The sequence below is a fragment of the Bos indicus x Bos taurus genome, chromosome 19 (genome assembly GCF_003369695.1).
Source record: "Bos indicus x Bos taurus breed Angus x Brahman F1 hybrid chromosome 19, Bos_hybrid_MaternalHap_v2.0, whole genome shotgun sequence".
NCBI classification, from domain to species: domain Eukaryota; kingdom Metazoa; phylum Chordata; class Mammalia; order Artiodactyla; family Bovidae; genus Bos; species Bos indicus x Bos taurus.
In genome coordinates, this window is record NC_040094.1 from 6,189,057 (window position 1) to 6,209,528 (window position 20,472).

At 37.5% G+C, this 20,472-nt stretch overlaps 1 protein-coding gene across 6 annotated transcripts in view; it reads left to right on the plus strand.

Annotated features, from left to right (window-relative positions):
* STXBP4 (syntaxin binding protein 4) overlaps nucleotides 1-20,472 on the plus strand; it is a 249,819-nt gene that overhangs the window by 73,408 nt on the left and 155,939 nt on the right. For all 6 annotated transcript variants that reach the window (XM_027516895.1, XM_027516894.1, XM_027516897.1 and 3 more), the window contains 2 exons: nucleotides 2,675-2,771; nucleotides 4,409-4,500. In XM_027516895.1, the coding sequence (XP_027372696.1) occupies nucleotides 2,675-2,771; nucleotides 4,409-4,500 (189 nt within the window). The remainder of the gene's footprint in view (nucleotides 1-2,674; nucleotides 2,772-4,408; nucleotides 4,501-20,472) is intronic.

The following is a 20,472-nucleotide window of genomic DNA, read 5'->3' on the forward strand; positions in this document are numbered from 1 at the left end:
TTGTTCTCCAAACTGGTTGTACCAATTTTTGCACAATACTAGTATATAAGCACTTCTATTCTTCTACCTTCTTAATAACATTTGCTGTTATCACACTCCAATTTTTGTCAGTATGTTCAATATTAAACTATAACACTGAGGTAAAAGATAAAAATAATTTGTAAGGCTATCCTTTGTCTTATACTGTGTGAAATCATAAATATACCAGAGTGCGTGTTATTAGGGAAGAAATGTAGTGGCCTCAAATCCTGAACAGGAAGGATACCTTAGCTTTAGGGTAGTGGTTCCTGCTGAGAAACGATGGAGAAAGCTTTCAGCCAGGTGTATGATGTTTATTTCTTAAATCGGCAGATATCAATGAGTGTCTATTTGACAGCAAGTAAATAGGTGTTCTTTGTATCATTGTCTTTACTTTTTTTTTTTTCCTTTTTGCTGTATTTGGAATATTTTTTATGATTAAAGGAAAAGACTATCAAAAGTTAAGAATCATTATCTTGTATGCAAGACTATGACTGTGTAGACAGGGCAGGCAGATGATGCTGACTTAAGCTCTAGAATCACTTTTGAAGAAATCTCTTGATGTTTTCCCTGCCTCTTGTGTCCTTTTCTTGCTACACCTAGCCATCTATACGTTGACCAGTTTATTTGCTGTGGGAGTCTGGCTGGCTGCAGTCCATGGGTTCTCAAAGAGTCAGACATGACTGAGTGAATAAGCACACACACCCTGTACCCACTTTATTAAATTGCATAGTACACTAATTACATTTATTTATATGTTCTTTTCACCATAGAGATGATGGTAGGTAGTGGCTGTATCTTGTTGGTATGTCCCTCTGCATAGTTTCAGTTGAGTTCAGTTCAGTTCAGTCGCTCAGTCGTGTCTGACTCTTTGCGACCCCATGAATCGCAGCACGCCAGGCCTCCCTGTCCATCACCAACTCCCAAGGTTCACTCAAACTCACGTCCATCGAGTTGGTGATGCCATCCAGCCATCTCATCCTCTGTCGTCCCCTTCTCCTCCTGCCCCCAATCCTTCCCAGCATCAGAGTCTTTCCAAATGAGTCAACTCTTTGCATGAGGTGGCCAAAGTACTGGAGTTTCAGCTTCAGCATCATTCCTTCCAAAGAAATCCTAGGGCTGATCTCCTTTAGAATGGACTGGTTGGATCTCCTTGCAGTCCAAGGGACTCTCAAGAGTCTTCTCCAACATCACAGTTCAAAAGCATCAGTTCTTTGGTACTCAGCTTTCTTCACAGTCCAACTCTCGCATCCATACATGACCACAGGAAAAACCGTAGCCTTGATTAGATGGACCTTTGTTGGCAAAGTAATGTCTCTGCTTTTCAATGTGCTATCTAGGTTGGTCATAACTTTTCTTCTAAGGATTAAACGTCTTTTAATTTCATGGCTGCAGTCACCATCTGCAGTGATTTTGGAGCCCAAAGTGCATAACAAATAGTAAACACTAAATAAATACTTGGTAAATGAAGTGATGGATGACTAAGCAGATTTCAAAGGAGGAAGCAATATATAAAGAGCAATTACTAGTATTAACTTTTACCTTCATTTTAGTTTTGATGTTCTTGCCAGAATCTAATAATAGGTCATTTTTTAGATTTTATGCACCAGTTTACAGTTATATTTTGCTATATATAACCTTTTAATATAAACCAACAGTGATTTCCATTAGAGTTTTGTTTATCTTAAACCAAAAAGAAACCTGAAAGAAGATAATCCAGGGCTGGCATGGAGGTTCCTTTCTATCTTTCTGCTCCACCATCTTTATTGAGGTAGCTCATGAACCAAGATAACTACTTAAATTCCAGCAATCTTTTCTTTCTTACCCCCTTTCTTTTCCTTCCTTCATTCTTTTTTTTTTCCCCTTTTCTTTTAATTAAGACTAAAGGGAGAAGGAAAAGGGACAGGAAGCACCTACCCCTACTTTTGAAAGACTCGCTAGAAGTCCCCTGCAAGTGTGCCTTCCATCTCCTTGGCTAGTACATGGTCACATGGCCTCATCAAGCTGAAAAGGAGGCTGCGAAGTATCTCTTAGCTAAATGATGATGTTTTTAGCTAGAAGTTGTGGTTCTGTTACTAAAGAACAAGGAGAGACTGAACATTGAAATAGTAATACAACTATCAGTCTCTGAAATTTTAACCAGCTATGGGTACTAAAAAGAGACAGGAGAGAGAAGTGGGTTCCAGAGAATGCTTTTTAGTTTATTATCTGTGTAAGCTTGCCCATAAACAAACCAAAAATTAGAATATTTTGTATTCGACCCAATTCTTGGCAACCTTAATTTTGGTCTCAAGTACAAGATATCAAACAAAAGTCTACATTGTCAGATTTGTTAAGATTTCCTTGCATTTTTCTTCTTCTTTGTCACATATTTTTAAAAACTAACAAATAGTTTGAATTTGGTTCTAGGGATATGCTTATAAATTTGACACTCACTAAAGTGCTAGCTTTCCTTGGGGGAAAAAGTGAGGTGGTGGAAGATCAAGAAGCTAGTTTTTTATGGAAAATTAATCCATAAATAGTTATCAGACTTTTTTTGAACATGGTCACTGTTCCTGATATTGATTCTTTTCACTGGGTTATAAAATAATGTGTAATGAAGTTTTATTCTTTGGAGATTAGAAAAATTGCTTCACATACATCCTTTCCATTCCAGGCTCTAAATTATCTTGGAATTCAGCCCACAAAAGAACAACACCAAGCCCTGAGACAACAAGTACAAGTAGACACAAAGGGGACAGTGTCTTTTGGAGGTAAGGTTAAGTTCATCATGCAACGTTAGGTTGCATCATCACAGAAACTTGGTCAAAGAGTTGTTGTGGCCCACATTTATTAAGAGTGCCTCTTCTTTAGAAGTAAATAAAGAAAAACAAAAACCATATCTATTAATATGTCAGGTTCCTTAAACCTTGGGACTTCATTGGTGGCTCAGCGGTAAATGATCTACCTGCAAAGCAGGAGACGTGGGTTTGATCCCTGGGTCATGAAGATCCCCTGGAGGAGGGCCTGGCAACCCACTCCAGTATTCTTGCCTAGAGAATCTCATAGACAGAGAAGCCTGGATAGCTATATACAGTCCACGGGGGTCACAAAGAGTCAGACACAACTGAAGTGACTGAGCATGCCCATAACGCCTTATACAGTATTCTAAAAACTCAGAATTATTGGCCTAACTGAGTCAGCAGAAAGGAGAACTTTCTTAGAATCTTTCAGCTTTAAAATATCATTCTATCATGTTATGTTCTGTTTTTAATTTGTTGCATAAATGTTTTCAACCAATATGATATAATAATATCATAGACTTTGCACTATTGGAAATTTTGATGGTTTTTCATTAACTGATAATATAAATAATTCTATATTTAATATAGCGTTTTTTCTTCTTTCTCTTAGGATAAATTCCCACAAGTGGCTTAGACTTTTCACATGTATTAATAAATTGTTTTTCAGAGACATTTTACACACATATTTATTCTGCCACTAGTATGTTTGAATGTAACTGTTTTTTGTATCCTTGACAGCAGTAAGAATTTAATTATTTTTTATAGAGTAGATGCAACATTGTATCATTCTAAAAGCATCGGCATTGCTAAAGAACGAAATTTGGGGTTTTGAAGTGATAAAAAAGATATATTTGATCCCCTCTCCTTTTGAAAATCATCACAAAATAATGAGAACAAGAAACAGAAATACATGTACAACCACAGTGAATAAGGACAGAAAGTAAATGAGAACAGTAAATGAGTTAGTGAGCAGAGGCATGTAAAGCCCAAGTGTTTGAAAAGATAGGGGAATCACACCAGAGAGCAAGCTGATTCCTGGAAAGGTTTAGGAATTGAGAGCATCAGGTACTTAAGGCTGGGTGTAGGCAGGGCATTTAGAACAGAGTTGTTAGGAATCTGTGTAAGGAGCAATTAGGTATGCTTTTCCCTGCCCTCCAGCAGTCCAGCAACTACCACTGGATGAACATGTCACACCCATGTCTCAGGAAACATAGTTGGCTAGGTAGACATTAGGCAGTGGTATATAACAGTCAAGAGCATGTGACTTTCAGTCAGATCTTAAATGGAATCTTGCTTTGCTACTTACTTGCCAACTTAACTTATCTTAGCCCTAGATTGTAAAATGCAGAGGATTAGAGGGCCTATCTCAGAAAATTCTGGAGATGAAACTACAAAGTGCCATTCCTAGCATTTGAGGCAGTTATAGAAACATTCACTGCTATTATTATTATTACTGCTACTACTATTGTTGTTATTATTAAGCCTATTTAAGTAAGTTAAATTTTAACCATTATTGTAACGATAGCTTTAACTTCATGTAGAGAAAGGTAAAGTTAACTGAGATAAGGTTAAGTGCTGTATTCTTACTGAAATGTGTTCTGTTTTAGATTTTGTCCACGTTGCCAGAAACTTGTTTTGCTTGCAATTGGATGAAGCCAATGTTGGTGCACATGAAATTTCCAGCATATTAAATTCACAGGTAGAGTATGCCCTATAGAGTTGTCTTAATTGCACTTAGATCAGATCAGATCAGTCGCTCAGTCGTGTTCGACTCTTTGTGACCCCCTGAATCGCAGCACACCAGGCCTCCCTGTCCATCACCAACTCCCGGAGTTCACTGAGACTCACTTCCATCGAGTCAGTGATGCCATCCAGCCATCTCATCCTCTGTCGTCCCCTTTTCCTCCTGCCCCCAATCCCTCCCAGCATCAGAGTCTTTTCCAGTGAGTCAACTCTTCGCATGAGGTGGCCAAAGTACTGGAGTTTCAGCTTTAGCATCATTCCTTCCAAAGAAATCCCAGGGCTGATCTCCTTCAGAATGGACTGGTTGGGTCTCCTTGCAGTCCAAGGGACTCTCAAGAGTCTTCTCCAACACCACAGTTCAAAAGCATCAATTCTTCGGCGCTCAGCCTTCTTCACAGTCCAACTCTCACATCCATACATGACCACAGGAAAAACCATAGCCTTGACTAGATGGACCTTTGTTGGCAAAGTAATGTCTCTGGTTTTGAATATGCTATCTAGGTTGGTCATAACTTTCCTTCCAAGGAGTAAGCGTCTTTTAATTTCATGGCTGCAGTCACCATCTGCAGTGATTTTGGAGCCCAGAAAAATAAAGTCTGACACTGTTTCCACTGTTTCCCTATCTATTTCCCATGAAGTGATGGGACCAGATGCCATGATCTTCGTTTTCTGAATGTTGAGCTTTAAGCCAACTTTTTCACTCTCCTCTTTCACCTTCAAGAGGCTTTTTAGTTCCTCTTCACTTTCTGCCATAAGGGTGGTGTTATCTGCATATCTGAGGTTACTGATATTTCTCCCAGCAATCTTAATTCCAGCTTGTGCTTCTTCCAGCCCAGCATGATGTACTCTGCATATAAGTTAAATAAGCAGGGTGACAATATACAAATATATGAAATACAGATAATTTAAAATCAAAAGTGAAATTTTGTCTTGATCTCCTTTATCCTCCTTTCTCACTATTCCATTATGATACTCCCATCTTTAAGTTTACTACAGAAAAGTACTTATATCTTAAGTGTTAACTCTAAAATATTACTGTCTGAACCACCCTTGTGTACTCAGCAGCCACATCAAGAAACACAGGGTTAAAGAAACTGCTGGGGCCCTGATGTCTCCACCCCCGTGTTCCTTTCTAGTTTTCTAGTGCTAACCCTCCCCACCCCAAGTCAAGATAACAAACCCTATCTTTGGCCCTCTAACAACAGAGATCTCTTTTGCTATTTTTGTGCTTTATCTAAAAAGAAGTTGTGAAGTCTGTTAACTTCGTAAGTCATTTGTTCTATAAAACTTTGATATTTTTATTGTCAAATCTTTCAGTCTTTTCTTTATGGATATTTTATTTTGGTATATTATTAAGGAAGATCTTTTCATTTTATAGTGTATATATATATAAATATATATATATAGCATACTCTTTATAAATAATTTTTGCTTATGCATGAGGTTGGGCCTCAAATGAATAACCACTTGCCCTTATTCCATCATCATTTATTCAATAACTATCCTTTTCCACTTTTGCAACTAATTTAAAATACAAATTTTAATATGTCCTAAATTTCATATGAATACCCAGATATTTCTAGACAAACCACTCTGTTCCATTGATTTATTTCTTTCTGCCAGTACAGTATTATCTTAATTACTCTAGCTTAATAGATCTAGGTTGATTGTTATCTGTTAGGTCAAGTCTTTCCTTCTTTTGCTAGCTTCTTGATTTTTATCTAACTACATGATCTTTAGAATCATTGTGCTATGGTAATGAAAATTCAGTTGGGACTTTCTGTTTTTAATTGGAATTTTATTGAATCTAGAGGATGGTTTGAGAGAAGCAAAATGGTTTATTTCTCCATTCATTTAGATCTTTGTTGATGTTTTAAAGAGAGGAAATTATAACTTGGTTCATAGTGGTCTTGAATATTTCTTGCTAAGTCGAATAGGTACACTATAGTTTTTGATGCTATTGAAACTGGGACTTTTTTTTACCATTATATTTTCTAATTGATTAATATGGAGAAGGCGATGGAAAAATTGATTTTTGAATGGCTATTTTGTGTGATGCCACTTTATTGAACTCCCTCATTCCAGTTATTTTTCAGTTATTTATCTTGAGTTTTCTAGGTAGACATTTGAAGTTAATTATTTTTGTCTCTATCACAATTTTTTACTTTTTCTGAGTAATGTTGAATAAGAGCTACAAAACTGAGATATTTGAGCCATTGAACATTTTTAATTTTTGAAAAGAAGCTAGCATTATCTTACTTAATGAGCAGGTTTTACAGTTGGCCATTGAACTACATAGGTTTGTACTGTACAGGTCCACTGAATCACAGGTTTTTTTCAGTATTGTATACTATAGTACTACATAATCCAAGGTTGGTTAAATCGCTGGGTGCAAAACCACAGATGTGGAGGGCCTACTGTAGAGTCATACTCAGATTTTCCACTATGTGAAGGATCATTGTCCCTAACCCCTCACATTGCTCATGGGTCAGCTGTCCATGGGTCACAGTTCCTCTGAAGAAATAGCATATCCTCGCTATGCAAAAAAAAAAAAAAAAGAAATTTAAATAATAGAAACTTTACCTGTTCCTTAAAGGCTTGAAAATGTTTCATATGCCAAGTGATTGGGGCCTAGATCTTTCAGGAGAGGGGATGTTTCCTATAGAATGTCTTCTAAAGTGGCTTTATTCAAATGTTTGTTCTTTTCTTGGGTAATGTTGTTGATGTACATTTTCCTAGAAAAGATTTCCTTTCATCAAGATATTAAAATTTATTAAACATTAACATGGATTTTTTTCAGATTTTTAATCCTTACTTTTGATGATACTGCTTTTTATTTTATAGGTGTACTGCACAAGTTTTTTTTTTTTGGTTCCATCACACAGCTTATGGGATCTCAGTTCCCAAATTAGAAATCAAACCCAGGCCTCTGCAGTGAAAGCAATGAATGCTAACCACTAGACCACCAGGGAACTCCCAACACAATTTTTACACAGTACTCACACCCACAGGTGTTTTTTTTTTAATCTTTAAATGTTTGACTGTGGTGGGCCTTTGGGGCTGAGCATGGGCTTTCCCTAGTTGCAGTGAGCAGGACTACTCTTTGTTGGGGTGGGTGGGCTTCTCACTGCAGAGTGCCGCCTCTAGGTGTATTGGCTACAGGGGCTGCAGCAGAAGGGCTCAGTAGTTGCGGCTGTTGGCTCAGTAGTTGTGGCACACGGGCTTACTTGCCCCATGGCATGTAGGATCTTCCTAGACCAGGGCTTGAACCCATGTCTCCTGCATTGGCAGACAGATTTTTAACCACTGGACCAACAGGAAAATCCCATATCCATAAGTTTTTATAGGTAATATTTTAATAATCACTCAACAGTATATAATTTTTCTGTTGTGGATATGTTTTTGACTCTTACTTTAAACTGTTTTAAACATTTTCTAGTGATATACTATAGTTCCCTTTTGGTTACTGGTTTCTAGTTTAATTTAGAGGGCCATATTCAGAGACACATTCAGAGACATATTTAATTCAGACATTCTATGTGGTGTTAATCCTTTGACCATGTACCCAGTATATATTTTATGGAATGTTTTCTGTTGTGTGAAAAGCACGTATGTTTTACAGTTGTTGGGTGCAGTGCTTTCTGTGTGTCAGGTCAAAGTTCAAATCATGTGGTTCAAATTTTCTATTTTCTTTTAAAATTTTCTCTTTCATTACTTATTGTTGTTTTTGTTGTTGCCTTTTATTGTATTGTCTGTTACTGAGAGAGAGGTGTTTTAAAATTTCCTCCATTTGGCTCTGCTAATTTTTGCTTTGCGTATCATGAGCCTTTATTATTATTTTTATTTTAGAATTGTACTCTGACAGGTTGTTGAATCTCTTCATCTTTAGAATGTTTCTTGCTTTAAAGCTACCTTAGTCTAATTGTGTAGTGGTTGGTTGTTTGGTTTGGTTTTCAATTATTATAAACATAGTTTTTAAAGTTATAATTAAACTGTATTATTATATTAGTTTCAGGTGTATAATATAGAGAATGAGTTTTATACATTATGAAATGATGGCAACAATAAAACCAGTTACTACCCATCACAGTAAATGTTGTTACAATGTTATTGACCGTATTCTCTATGTATACATTACGTCCCTGTGACTTATTCATTTAATATATTTGGAACTTTGTATGTCTTAATCCCCTTCACCTATTTCACATCCATCCCCACCTGTCTCCCCTCTGGCACCCACCTGTTTGCTTTCTGTATGTATAGTCAGTTTCTGTTTTATTTTGTTACTTTTGTTTTTTAGGTTCGACATGTAAATGAGGTCATATGGTATTTGTTTTTTTCTGAGTTATTTCACTTAGTGTAATACCCTTCATGTTCATCCATGTTGCCACAAATAGCAAGATTCCTTCTTTTCATGGCTGAGTAATAATGTATATATAAAACATTATATATATGCATGTGTGTGTGTTTATATATATGTACCACGTCTTTATTTGTTCATCCATTGACAGACGCTTAGATTGTTTCCATATCTTGGCTTTTGTAAATAGTACTGTGACATAATAGGTGTACATATATCTTTTTCAAGTACTGTTTTATTTTTCTTCAGATAAATACCCAGAAGCAGAATTACTGGGTTGTATGGTAGTTCTCTTTTCAGTGTTTAAAAATTATTTATTTATTTTGGCTGTGCTGGATCTTTGTTGCTGTGTGCAGGCTTTCTCTAACTGTGGTGAGCAAGGCCTGCTCTGGTTGCAGTGCCAAGCTTCTCACTGTGGCGGCTTCTCCTGTTGCAGATCCCAGTGCTGGAGCACCCAGGCTTCCGTAGTTGCAGCGCGTGCAATTCAGTAGTTGTGGCGCCCAGGCTTCAGAGCACACGAGCTTCCATAGCTGTGCACCTGCGCGCTGGAGCTCAGGCTCAGTGGTTACAGTGCATGGGCTTAGTTGCCCTGTGGCATAAAGAATCTTCCTGTACTGGGGATTGAACCTGTGTCCCCTGAATTGACACGCAGACTCCCAACCATTGGACCACTAGGGAAGTCCTCTTTTCAGTTTTTTGAGGAAACTCCATACTGATTTCCAAAGTGGTTGCAACAGTTCACAATCCCTTTGACAGTGTGAGAGTTTTCCTTTACTTTACATCCTTACCAACACTTGTTGTTTATTGTCTTTTTGATAATAAGCATATGATATGTGTGGAGAAGGCAATGGCACCCCACTCCAGTACACTTGCCTGGAAAATCCCATGGATGGAGGAGCCTGGTGGGCTGCAGTCCATGGGGTCGCTAAGAGTTGGACACGACTGAGCGACTTCACTTTCTCTTTTCACTTTCATGCCTTGGAGAAGGAAATGGCAACCCACTCCAGTGTTCTTGCCTGGAGAATCCCAGGGACAGGGGAGCCTGGTGGGCTGCCATCTCTGGGGTCACATAGAGTCGGACACAACTGAAGTGACTTAGCATAGCATAGCATATGATATGTGTGAGGCGGTTATCTCAGTGTGGTTTTAATTTACATTTCCTTGATGATTAGTAATGTTTAGCACCTTTCAAGTTCCTAATAGCTGTCAGTATATCTTCTTTGGAAAATGTCTATTCACATCCCCTGCCCATTTTTAATTGAGGTTTTTGTTCTTTGATAATGTGTTGTATGAGTTCTTTTTGTATTTTTAATGTCAACCCCCTTATTGTATATATCATTTGCAAATAACATCTCTCATTCAGTACATTGCATTTTCATTTCATTGGTGTTTTCATTTGCTGTACAAAAGCTTTTTAGTTTGATTTATTCCCATTTGTTTATTTTTGCTTTTGTTGCCCTTGCTTGAAGAGAGGTACCAAAAAAAAAAAAAGGTAAGGTTGATGTCAAAGAGTATACTGCCAATGTTTCCTTCTAGGAGATTTATAGTTTCAGGTCTTACAGTTTTTAAGTCTTAAATTCACTTTGTGTTTCATTTTGTATATGGTGTAAGAAAGTAGTCCAGTTCACTCTTTTGCATGTAGCTGTCCAATTTACCAGCACCACTTATTAAAGAGACTCTCTTCTCCATTGTGTATTCTTGCCTCTTATGTTTTAGATGAATTGACTCTATAAGTGTGGGTTTATTTCTGGGCTGTTGATTCTGTTCCATTGACCTATGTATCTGTTTTTGTGTCAGTACCAAACTATTTTGATTACTGTAGCTTTGTAGTGTTTGTTCATGTTTTGGACTGTGAAACCTCCAACTTTGTAATTATTTTTCTCAAGATTGCTTTGAATGGACTGATCACTAGAAGGGAAATAGAATATGTAATTTAAAAAAAGAAAAGATTCCCTACAAACAAAAGTCCAGGAGCAGATGGCTTCACAGGTGAATTCTACAAGACATACAAAGAACTTTTACCAATCCTGCTCAAACTCTTTCAAAAGACTGAAGAGAAAGGAACACTCCTGAAGATATTCTATGAAGTCATTATCCTGATATGAAAACCAGACAAAATTACCACCAAAAAGAAAATTATAGGCCAATATCTTTGATAAATGTAGATGCATAACCTCTCAGCAAAATATTACCAAGCTGAATCCAACAGTACATAAAAAGGATCATATATATACCATGACCAAGTGGGTTTCATTCCAAGTTCACAAGGATGTTTCAACATGCACAAATCAATCAGTGTGATATACCACATCAAGAAAAGAAGTAAAAAACCACATGATCATCTCAACAGATGAAGAAAAAGCATCTGACAAAATTCAACATTCATTCATGATAAAAAACCCTTACCAAACTGGATGTAGAAGAAACATATCTCAATGTAATAAAAGCTGTGACAAACCCACAGCCAATAGAATATTCAGTGGTAAAAAGCTGAAGACCTTATCACTAAAATCTAGGACAAGGATGGCAATTCTCACCACTTCTTTTCTACATAGTATTAGAAGTCCTAGCACAGCAATCAGATAAAAGATATCCAGATTGGAAGGAAAGAGATAAAGTTCTCATTATTTGCAGATGAAAAGATACTATATATAGAAAACCCTAAAGACTCCCCATAGAAACTACTAGATCTGATCAATGAATTCTGCAAGGCAACAGGGTGCAAGATTAGCATTTAGAAATAGGTTGTATTTCTTTACACTAACAATGAAATATCAGAAAAGGAATGTAAAAAAGCAATAACTTTTAAAATCACACCAAAAAAATGATGCTTAGAAATGAACCTGAATGATGAGGTGAAAACTTATATAACTATAAACATTAATAAAGGTAATTTAAGATGATTCAGAAAAATGCAAAGATATTATATGCTCTTGGATTGGAAGAATTTATATTAAAATGGTCATACTACTCAAAGCAATGTACAGATTTAACCTGATCCCCATCAAATTAGCCATGACATTTTTCTCAGAACTGGGAAAAAAAAAATCCTAAAATATGTCTGAAACTATAGAATTGCCACGAAACCCAGAATTGCCAACCAATTCTGAGGAAAAAGAACAAAACAGGAGGCATAACCTCCCAGATAGATATAATAATCAAAACAACATATATTGGCACAAAAACAGATACAAAGATCAATGGAAAAGAATAGAGAGCCCAGAAATAAACCCATATAACTATGGTCAACTAATCTTTGACAAATAAAGATAGAATATGATAGGAAAAAAGACTTAAATATATGACAAGACACCATGGAACTCCTAGAAGAGAACATTGGCAAAGTATGCTTTGACATAAATTGTACCAGTGTTTTTTTAAGTCAGCTTCCCAAGGTAGTAGAAATAAAAACAAAAATAAACAAATTAGGACCTAATCAAGCTTACAAGCTTTTACACACCAAAGTAAACCCATAAACAAAACAGAGACAATCTATGAAATAGGGGACAATATTTACAAACATTGCAACCAACAAGGGCTTAATTTCCAAAACATAGAAATAGCTCATAAAACTCAACAACAACAAACAGATAATCCAATTGAAAATGGACAAAAGACCCAAATAGACATTTCTCCAAAGACGTACAGTTGGCCAATAGGCCCACGACAAGATGTTCAACATCATCAATTATTAGAGAAATGCAAATCAAACTACTATACTTCACACCAATCAGAACAGCCATCATTAAAAAGTCTATAATAACAAATGCTAGAGAGGGTGTGGAGAAAAGGGAACTCCTACACTTTGGTGGGAATGTAAGTTGGCGTAACCACTGTGGAAAACAGTATGGAAGTTCCTCAGAAAAGTGAAAATAGAATTACCATATGATCCAGCAATCCTGCTGGTAGACATATTAGCCAAACAATACATGTACCTTCATAGCAGCACCATTTACAGTGGCCAAGACACAGAAACAACATAATTGTCCATCAACAGATGAATGGATAAAGAAGATACAGTACATATGTACAATGGAATACTGCTGCTGCTGCTGCTAAGTCGCTTCAGTCGTGTCCGACTCTGTGCAACCCCATAGACGGCAGCCCACCAGGCTCCCCCGTCCCTGGGATTCTCCAGGCAAGAACACTGGAGTGGGTTGCCATTTCCTTCTCCAATGCATGAAAGTGAAAAGAGAAAGTGAAGACGCTCAGTCATGTCCGACTCTTCGCAACCCCATGGACTGCAGCCTACCAGGCTCCTCCGTCCATGGGATTTTCCAGGCAAGAGTACTGGAGTGGGTGCCATGGCCTTCTCCGACAATGGAATACTGCTCAGCCATACAAAATGGAAGCAGTGCTGTTTGCAGCAACATGGATACACTTAGAGATTATCATACAAAGTGAAGTAACTCAGAAAGACAAATGCCATATGGTATCATTTTTATGTAGTGAAGGTGAAGGTGAAGGTGAAGTCGCTCAGTCATGTCTGAATCTTTGCGACTCCATGGACTGTAGCCCACCAGGCTTCTCTGTCCATGGGATTCTCCAGGCAAGAATACTGGAGTGGGTTACCATTTCCTTCTCCAGGAGATCTTCCTGACCCAGGAATTGAACCCGCATCTCCCGCATTGTAGGCAGACGCTTTACCATCTGAGCCACCAGGGAAGTCCTTTTATGTATTAATAGAATCTAAAATATGACACAAATGAACCTATCTACAAAGTAGAAACAGACTCACGGGCAGAGAACAGACTTGTGGTTGCCAAAGACTGAAGTCAGGGGAGGACTGGACTGAGATTTTGTGGTTTGTAGATGCAAACTGTTATTCTCAGACTTTTAACATCTTTCCTGTCTCTTTTAACTCTTATTTCTCTTCCATATTGCCCTAGAATGTCACGCCGATATGTTATAGTATCAAGGTTAAAAATCTTTCCTTAGTTACCCTATCATTTTGCTACCCCGAAATTTAAATAAATTCAAATGTATTTGTTTTAACTTGCTATGTTCATAAACTCTTACATATTAAGATTTTCTTCTGAATTGGTTAATCATTATACTATTGATACACAGTCAAAAATTTAAGTTTTATATGTGAATTTTGATAAAATTTTTAAAGGTAATATTTTAAATGTAAATTCACATTTCAATGGGTTGGAAGGATTATTTGCAGTCCAGTTCTGTCATTTATAAGATTTCCATATATGCCTGGGCCTTTCTAGACTCTTTATTCTACTGGTTGACTTGACTTCATAAGGCTTAATATATTTTCCCACCTTGTTGTTCTTTTCAGATATTACTTTGACTATCTTATCCATATAAATATTAGCCAGAATCTTGCTACTTTGAACTTACAAATTATTTTGGGAAAAATCGACATCTTTATAAGTTTAAATCTATCTGTGAACATGTTTTGGCCTCTTATTCATCTATATCTTCTCAATGGCGTATAATAATACACTTGTATTTTTTTCCAATACAAGCCTTATTAATCTCTGTTAGATTTATTTCCAGATACCTCACACTTTTTTGCCATTATAAACAGTAGGGGTTTTTCAAACACTGTTTATTTTAGAGCAGGTTTCGGTTCACTGCAAAATTAAGGGGAACATACAGAGATTTCCTAAATACCCTCACCTCTATACATGCCTAGCCTTGTCTGTTGTTGCCCTCCCCTTCAGAGTGACACATTTGTTATAATTGACGAGCCTACATTGATAATCACCCAAAGTTTGTAGTTTACACTATGGTTTACTCTTGGTGTATACATTCTGTGTTAGGTTAGGACAAATGTATAGAGACATACATCAATCATTATGGTATCATACAGAATATTTTTATTACATAAAAGATTCTCTGTGTACTGCATATCATGTCTCCACAGCCTTACCCTGCCCCCATCCAAATCCATCACAACCACTGATCCTTTTATTGTCTCCATAGTTTTGCCCTTTCTAGGGTGTCGTATACTTAGAATCATACAGTATATAGCCTTTTCAGATTGGCTTCTTTCAGGCAATAATATGCATTTAATGTTTCTCCATGTCTTTTCATAGCTCTTATCTGGATGGTTATTTATCCATTTACCTACTGAAGAACATCTCAATTGCTCCAAGTTTGGATAGTTATGAATAAAACCTCTGTAAATGTCCATGTGCACGTTTTTGTGTGGACATAATTTTTCAATTTCTTTGCGTAAATACCAAGAAACTTAATCGATGGACCGTATGTTAAAAGGATGTTTAATTTTGCAAGAAGCTGCCAACTCTCTTCCAAAGTGGCTGTACTGACTTATTCTCATCAGCGATGAATGAGCATTCCCAAATACCTAGTGATTTGGGAACTCAGGAAATCACCCAGCTCTCCCTGAATTGAGGCACTGATTTGGCAAAACTGATTCTGCAGCCTTTAGAGTAGGAAGACTGAAGCAGTAAGAGCAGAGTTTCCCTTCCTCTCATCTAGGTGTTATGTTCTTACCTACTTAGTGTGACAGCAGAACATTGTTTTCTAATTGCCAAACAGTATTAGAAGCTAACATACTCATTTCGATGAGGAAAGGCAGAGGTAACTGGGCTTACATAAGCCAAGTAGGGAATGAGCATGCAGAGCTTTCTTAGCAACTGCAAAGAAATACTTGGTCTCCAAATTAGTAATTTACTTCCTTTTTATCAATACTAATATGATTTTAGAGCAGATAAAAATGTATTCAGTATGAGGCATTTTGATAGCAAAAGCAAAGTGCTGATGGTAATTGTACAAGGCCTACATGCCAATAATTCCCTGTTTGTAGCTTCAGATCAAATATTGTGCAAGAGTCATTATATCAGTGTACAAGAATTCTTGTCAACACACAGAAGAGTCCCCATTAAATGTTGGCTTTCCTTTTTTTTTCACCTGAATCCACAAATCCACGATAAGAATCCATTTTTACTTCACCACACTCACATGTGTAACTGAAACAAAAATCTCAAAGCATTACTTAGCCTTTTTTACATCCTTGTGTTCTTATCTAATGCTCAATTCCAGTCCAGTAAATATTAGGTCTTATAATTTACTAATGAGTTATGCACCACCATTTGAAAATACCGTTAAAAATCAGTGCTTGTTGAGTAGCTTACCAGAAACAAATTCTAAAAATACTTTCAGTATTATTCCCAAGTTTTTTTGTTCTATTTTGTTTGTTTGTTTGTTTTAGTTAACATTATAGTGCCCCATATGAATATCAGTTGATCTGAGGTCAGGCTACTGACATTCTGTGAAGATGGGGAAATTCCAGTGTGCTCACCCCCTCAACCATGTCATCTTAAAGAAGAGAATCAGATTTGGTAATCCATCTGTTAAGAATGCTTATTTTTACCCATATGTTTCTCTGGTTTTTTGGCTTGTATTTTCCTTTATTTTTTAAAAATATTTTTACTGAAGCATAATGGATACAGTAATAAATAGAATCATACAATATGTACTCTTTTGTAACTAGCTTCATTTGCTGATCATCCTGTCTGACTCAAGATTTCTTGAAATGCTGTCTTTTAAGAAGGAATTGCTGAGTCTGTAAGTCCTGCTTTTGTTTAGTGGACAAAACCTTTTTGCTTTTGGAATAATATGGCATTTAGAACCAAAAATATAATTATCTTGCTGTGATTCTAGTCATCACTGCTATATTAAAAATTCACACAGTGCTACACCTGCTACTGGCACAAGATTACATCTAGAAAAGGCAAGATTGGAGCCTCCATTTAGCAGTGTTCTAAACTTAGCGTCAGCAGATGATGGTCCATGATGATACGATGGGTTTACCACAGTAATCACGTATCATAAATAGGTTATATTAAAATCACAACTGGGGTCTTTGCTCAGTCAGTTAAGTGATTGTATTTTAACAAGGGAAATAGAATAGAGTGGGAAATATTAACGTAAACTGTGTATAATAAAAGTGATAATGTTTAGCTGATAATTGGGTCATGATATAAATGGTATTTCTCACTGTGTGTAACAGTAAGTACTTTATAGTCACTTCACTATACACTCATCTGTAAAAGATTACTTGTATATTAAACAGCTACAGCGTGTGGCATTGTTAGTTGCTCCGGCACAGGTTATAAGGTAAATAAAACTCAAGCCTATCCCTCAGGAAATTTAGGGTATAATGTAAGAAAATTCATGGATACAGATAAAGTTTAAAAATGCGTTGTGATAGGGCCATAGTAATAATAGAACTCAGAACACTCAGGAAAAATTCGTAACGGAGGTGGCATATGAGTGAGTTTTCATTTTTTGTTTTGGTGTTTTCTTGGCTATGCCACATGGCATGCTGGACAGGGGATCAAACTCAGGTCCCCTGTCGTGGAAGCATGGAGTCCTAACCATTGGGCTGCCAGGGAATTCCCTTGAGTGAGTTTTGAATCGTATAGGATTTTATCTGCTCAAGAGGTGATCAGAGTGATGAGTATTAGCATGAAAAAATAAATGTGTATAATGTGATAGTAAGCAGAGAGTAATCTACTTTTTAAAAAAGATAGTTGAGTACATGCAGGTCAGAGAAAAAAGGAAGAATAAATATTAAACTTAGACACTGACTAGATGCTGAAGCTGAAACTCCAGTACTTTGGCCACCTGATGCAAAGAACTGACTCATCTGAAAAGACCCTGATTCTGGGAAAGATTGAAGGCGGAAGGAGAAGGGGATGACAGAGGATGAGATGGTTGGATGGCATCACTGACTCAGTGGACATGAGTTTGGGTAAACTCCGGGAGTTGGTGATGGACAGGGAGGCCTGGCGTGCTGCAGTCCATGGGGTCGCAACAGGTCGGACATGACTGAGCAACTGAATTGACTGATTGTACCTGTTAAGTTGGTAACTATTAAGGAGAATAGTGATATGATCAAAGTGATATTTTAGAAATAGTAATCTTAAATAGTATTGTTTATCTTGGAAGGGGTTAAAGTGGTGGTTGGTAGTCTAGACATGGAACCAAAGAAAGACTGCAAGTATGGGTGAATAAAGAGAGGTGAGAAGAATGAGAAAGGAATGGAGAGACAGATCTAAGACATTGACCAAAACAAGTATGCCATCAATGAGGCATGTGTTTGAATGTCAGAGCAAAGGAGAATGAGTTAAAGATAACCCCAAAGTTTTTTATTAGGGTGATTAATGATATACTGGTTCTTTTACTAGGAAGAAGGAATAAGAAGAGAAAGGTAGAGAAGGTGATAGGCTGTGTTTTGGAAAGAGTAAGTTCATGATGCTGACTGGTATAAATAACCGAAAGGCAATAAGGAACTATACATCAGGAGAGGGATTTGCAGATTATGTGGAGGGTGATAGTTGTAATGGCATGGTAGTGAACGTTATCACTCAGGGACAGCTTGTAGAGAAGGTGGCAGAAAAGGACAGACTTTGGGGAACTTTTCTCCATTTAAGAAATAGAAATGAAATGAAGTCATTATAAACAGCCTAAATATCCTGAGGGTAGATGAAATAGTAGAGTATCAAAAACCTAGGGAAGAGAAAGTTGCAAGGACACATGGCTTGAGCAATACTATGTGTGAGAAAGTGATTAACGAAAGTCGATGAGGGGCATATTTTTTCTTATAGCAGGTTGTTTGGTGACACTACAAGTAATTATTATTGAAATGTGGGGAGGGAGGAAAGATATGTGAACCAGATTATAAGAAATAAAAGGATTAGGCAGGGGAAAATAAGGAAATACACAGAAATTTTAAGGAAAGGAGGTAATTGGATGGGCTGGTTCATAATAGAAGGCTTTATCAATAAAATTAGACTGAAACAGAGGTTGTTGTTCTATTCTGTTTAAGATGAATCGAGGTTGTGAATGTGGCCAGTGCAATAGTAGCTATCCAGAATTGGCACAAGTCAAATAACTTAAAAATGATGATGATGGAGCAATAGTGAAGGGAGAATTGAGGTGAGGCCTGCTGAGCGCAGTGCAGTGACTTTCTGTAGGGTCTTATGATACTACATAGCAGACTTGAGAAAGCAGAGTAGAAATGATTCATAATGTTATTTACCAAGTATCACAGAGGTCAGGGGGCCCAAGGGTTGAAAATGATATCATGAGAACCAGGTAAGAGCTGGAGGTAGATTAGAAAATAGGTATCTGTCTGGAATCATTGATGTTAAATAGCAACAGTTTATCTCATTTGATGCTGCTTGTTTCAGTTCAGTTCAGTCGCTCAGTCGTGTCCGACTCTTTGCGACCCCATGAATTGCAGCACGCCAGGCCTCCCTGTCCATCACCAACTCCTGGAGTTCACCCAGACTCACGTCCATCGAGTCAGTGATGCCATCCAGCCATCTCATCCTCTGTCGTCCCCTTCTCCTCCTGCCCCCAATCCCTCCCAGCATGAGAGTCTTTTCCAATGAGTCAACTCTTCACATGAGGTGGCCAAAGTACTGGAGTTTCAGCTTTAGCATCATTCCTGCCAAAGAAATCCCAGGGCTGATCTCCTTCAGAATGGACTGGTTGGATCTCCTTGCAGACCAAGGGACTCTCACGAGTCTTCTCCAACACCACAGTTCAAAAGCATCAATTCTTCAGTGCTCAGCCTTCTTCACAGTCCAACTCTCACATCCATACATGACCACAAGAAAAACCATAGCCTTGACTAGATGGACCTTTGTTGGCAAAGTAATGTCTCTGTTTTTGATTGAAGCATATTTGTTGTTACCCCAAATTATTTAATATTCTCTTTTATCTAATGAAACAACTCCAAAATAAGAAACTGAATCTTGTTATTAGAATGCAAAAGCCTAAGACTCATCAAAAGAGGATTTTTAAGTTAGCTCTCATAATTAGTATCTAATGTATAACTTTTCTCTCGTATTTTAATATTGACAGTTTCTCCCCTGTGATTGCTTTGTTGCTGTTGTTCAGTTGCTGAGTCATGTCCAACGCTTTGTGGCCCCACGAACTGCATCATACCAGGCTTCCGGTCCTTCACTGTCTCCCAGAGTTTGTTCAAACTCATGTCCATGAATCCGTGATGCCATCCAACCATCTCATCCTCTGGTACCCCCTTCTCCTCTTACTCTCAATCTTTCCCAGTATCAAGGTCTTTTCCAGTGAGTCGGCTCTTTGCATCAGGTGGCCAAAGTGTTGGAACTTCAGCTTCAGCATCAGTCCTTCCAATGAATATTCAGGACTGATTTCCTTTAGGATTGACTGGTTGGATCTCCTTCCTGTCCAAGGGACTCTCAAGAGTCTTCTCCAATACCACAGTTTGAAAGCATCAATTTTTTGGCCCTCAGCCTTCTTTATGGTCCAACTCTCACATCTGTACATGACTGCTAGAAAAACAATAGCTTTTACTAGACCCGACTTTTGTTGGCAGAATGATCTCTGCTTTGTAATATGCTGTGTAGGTTTGTCATAGCTTTTCTTTCAATGAACAAGTGTCTTTTAATGTCATGGCTTCAGTCACCATCTACAGTGATTTTGGAGCCCAAGAAAGTAAAATCTGTCACCGTTTCTACTTTTTCCTCATCTGTTTGCCATGAAGTGATGGGACCAACAAATTTGGAAAACTCAGCAGTGGCCACAGGACTGGAA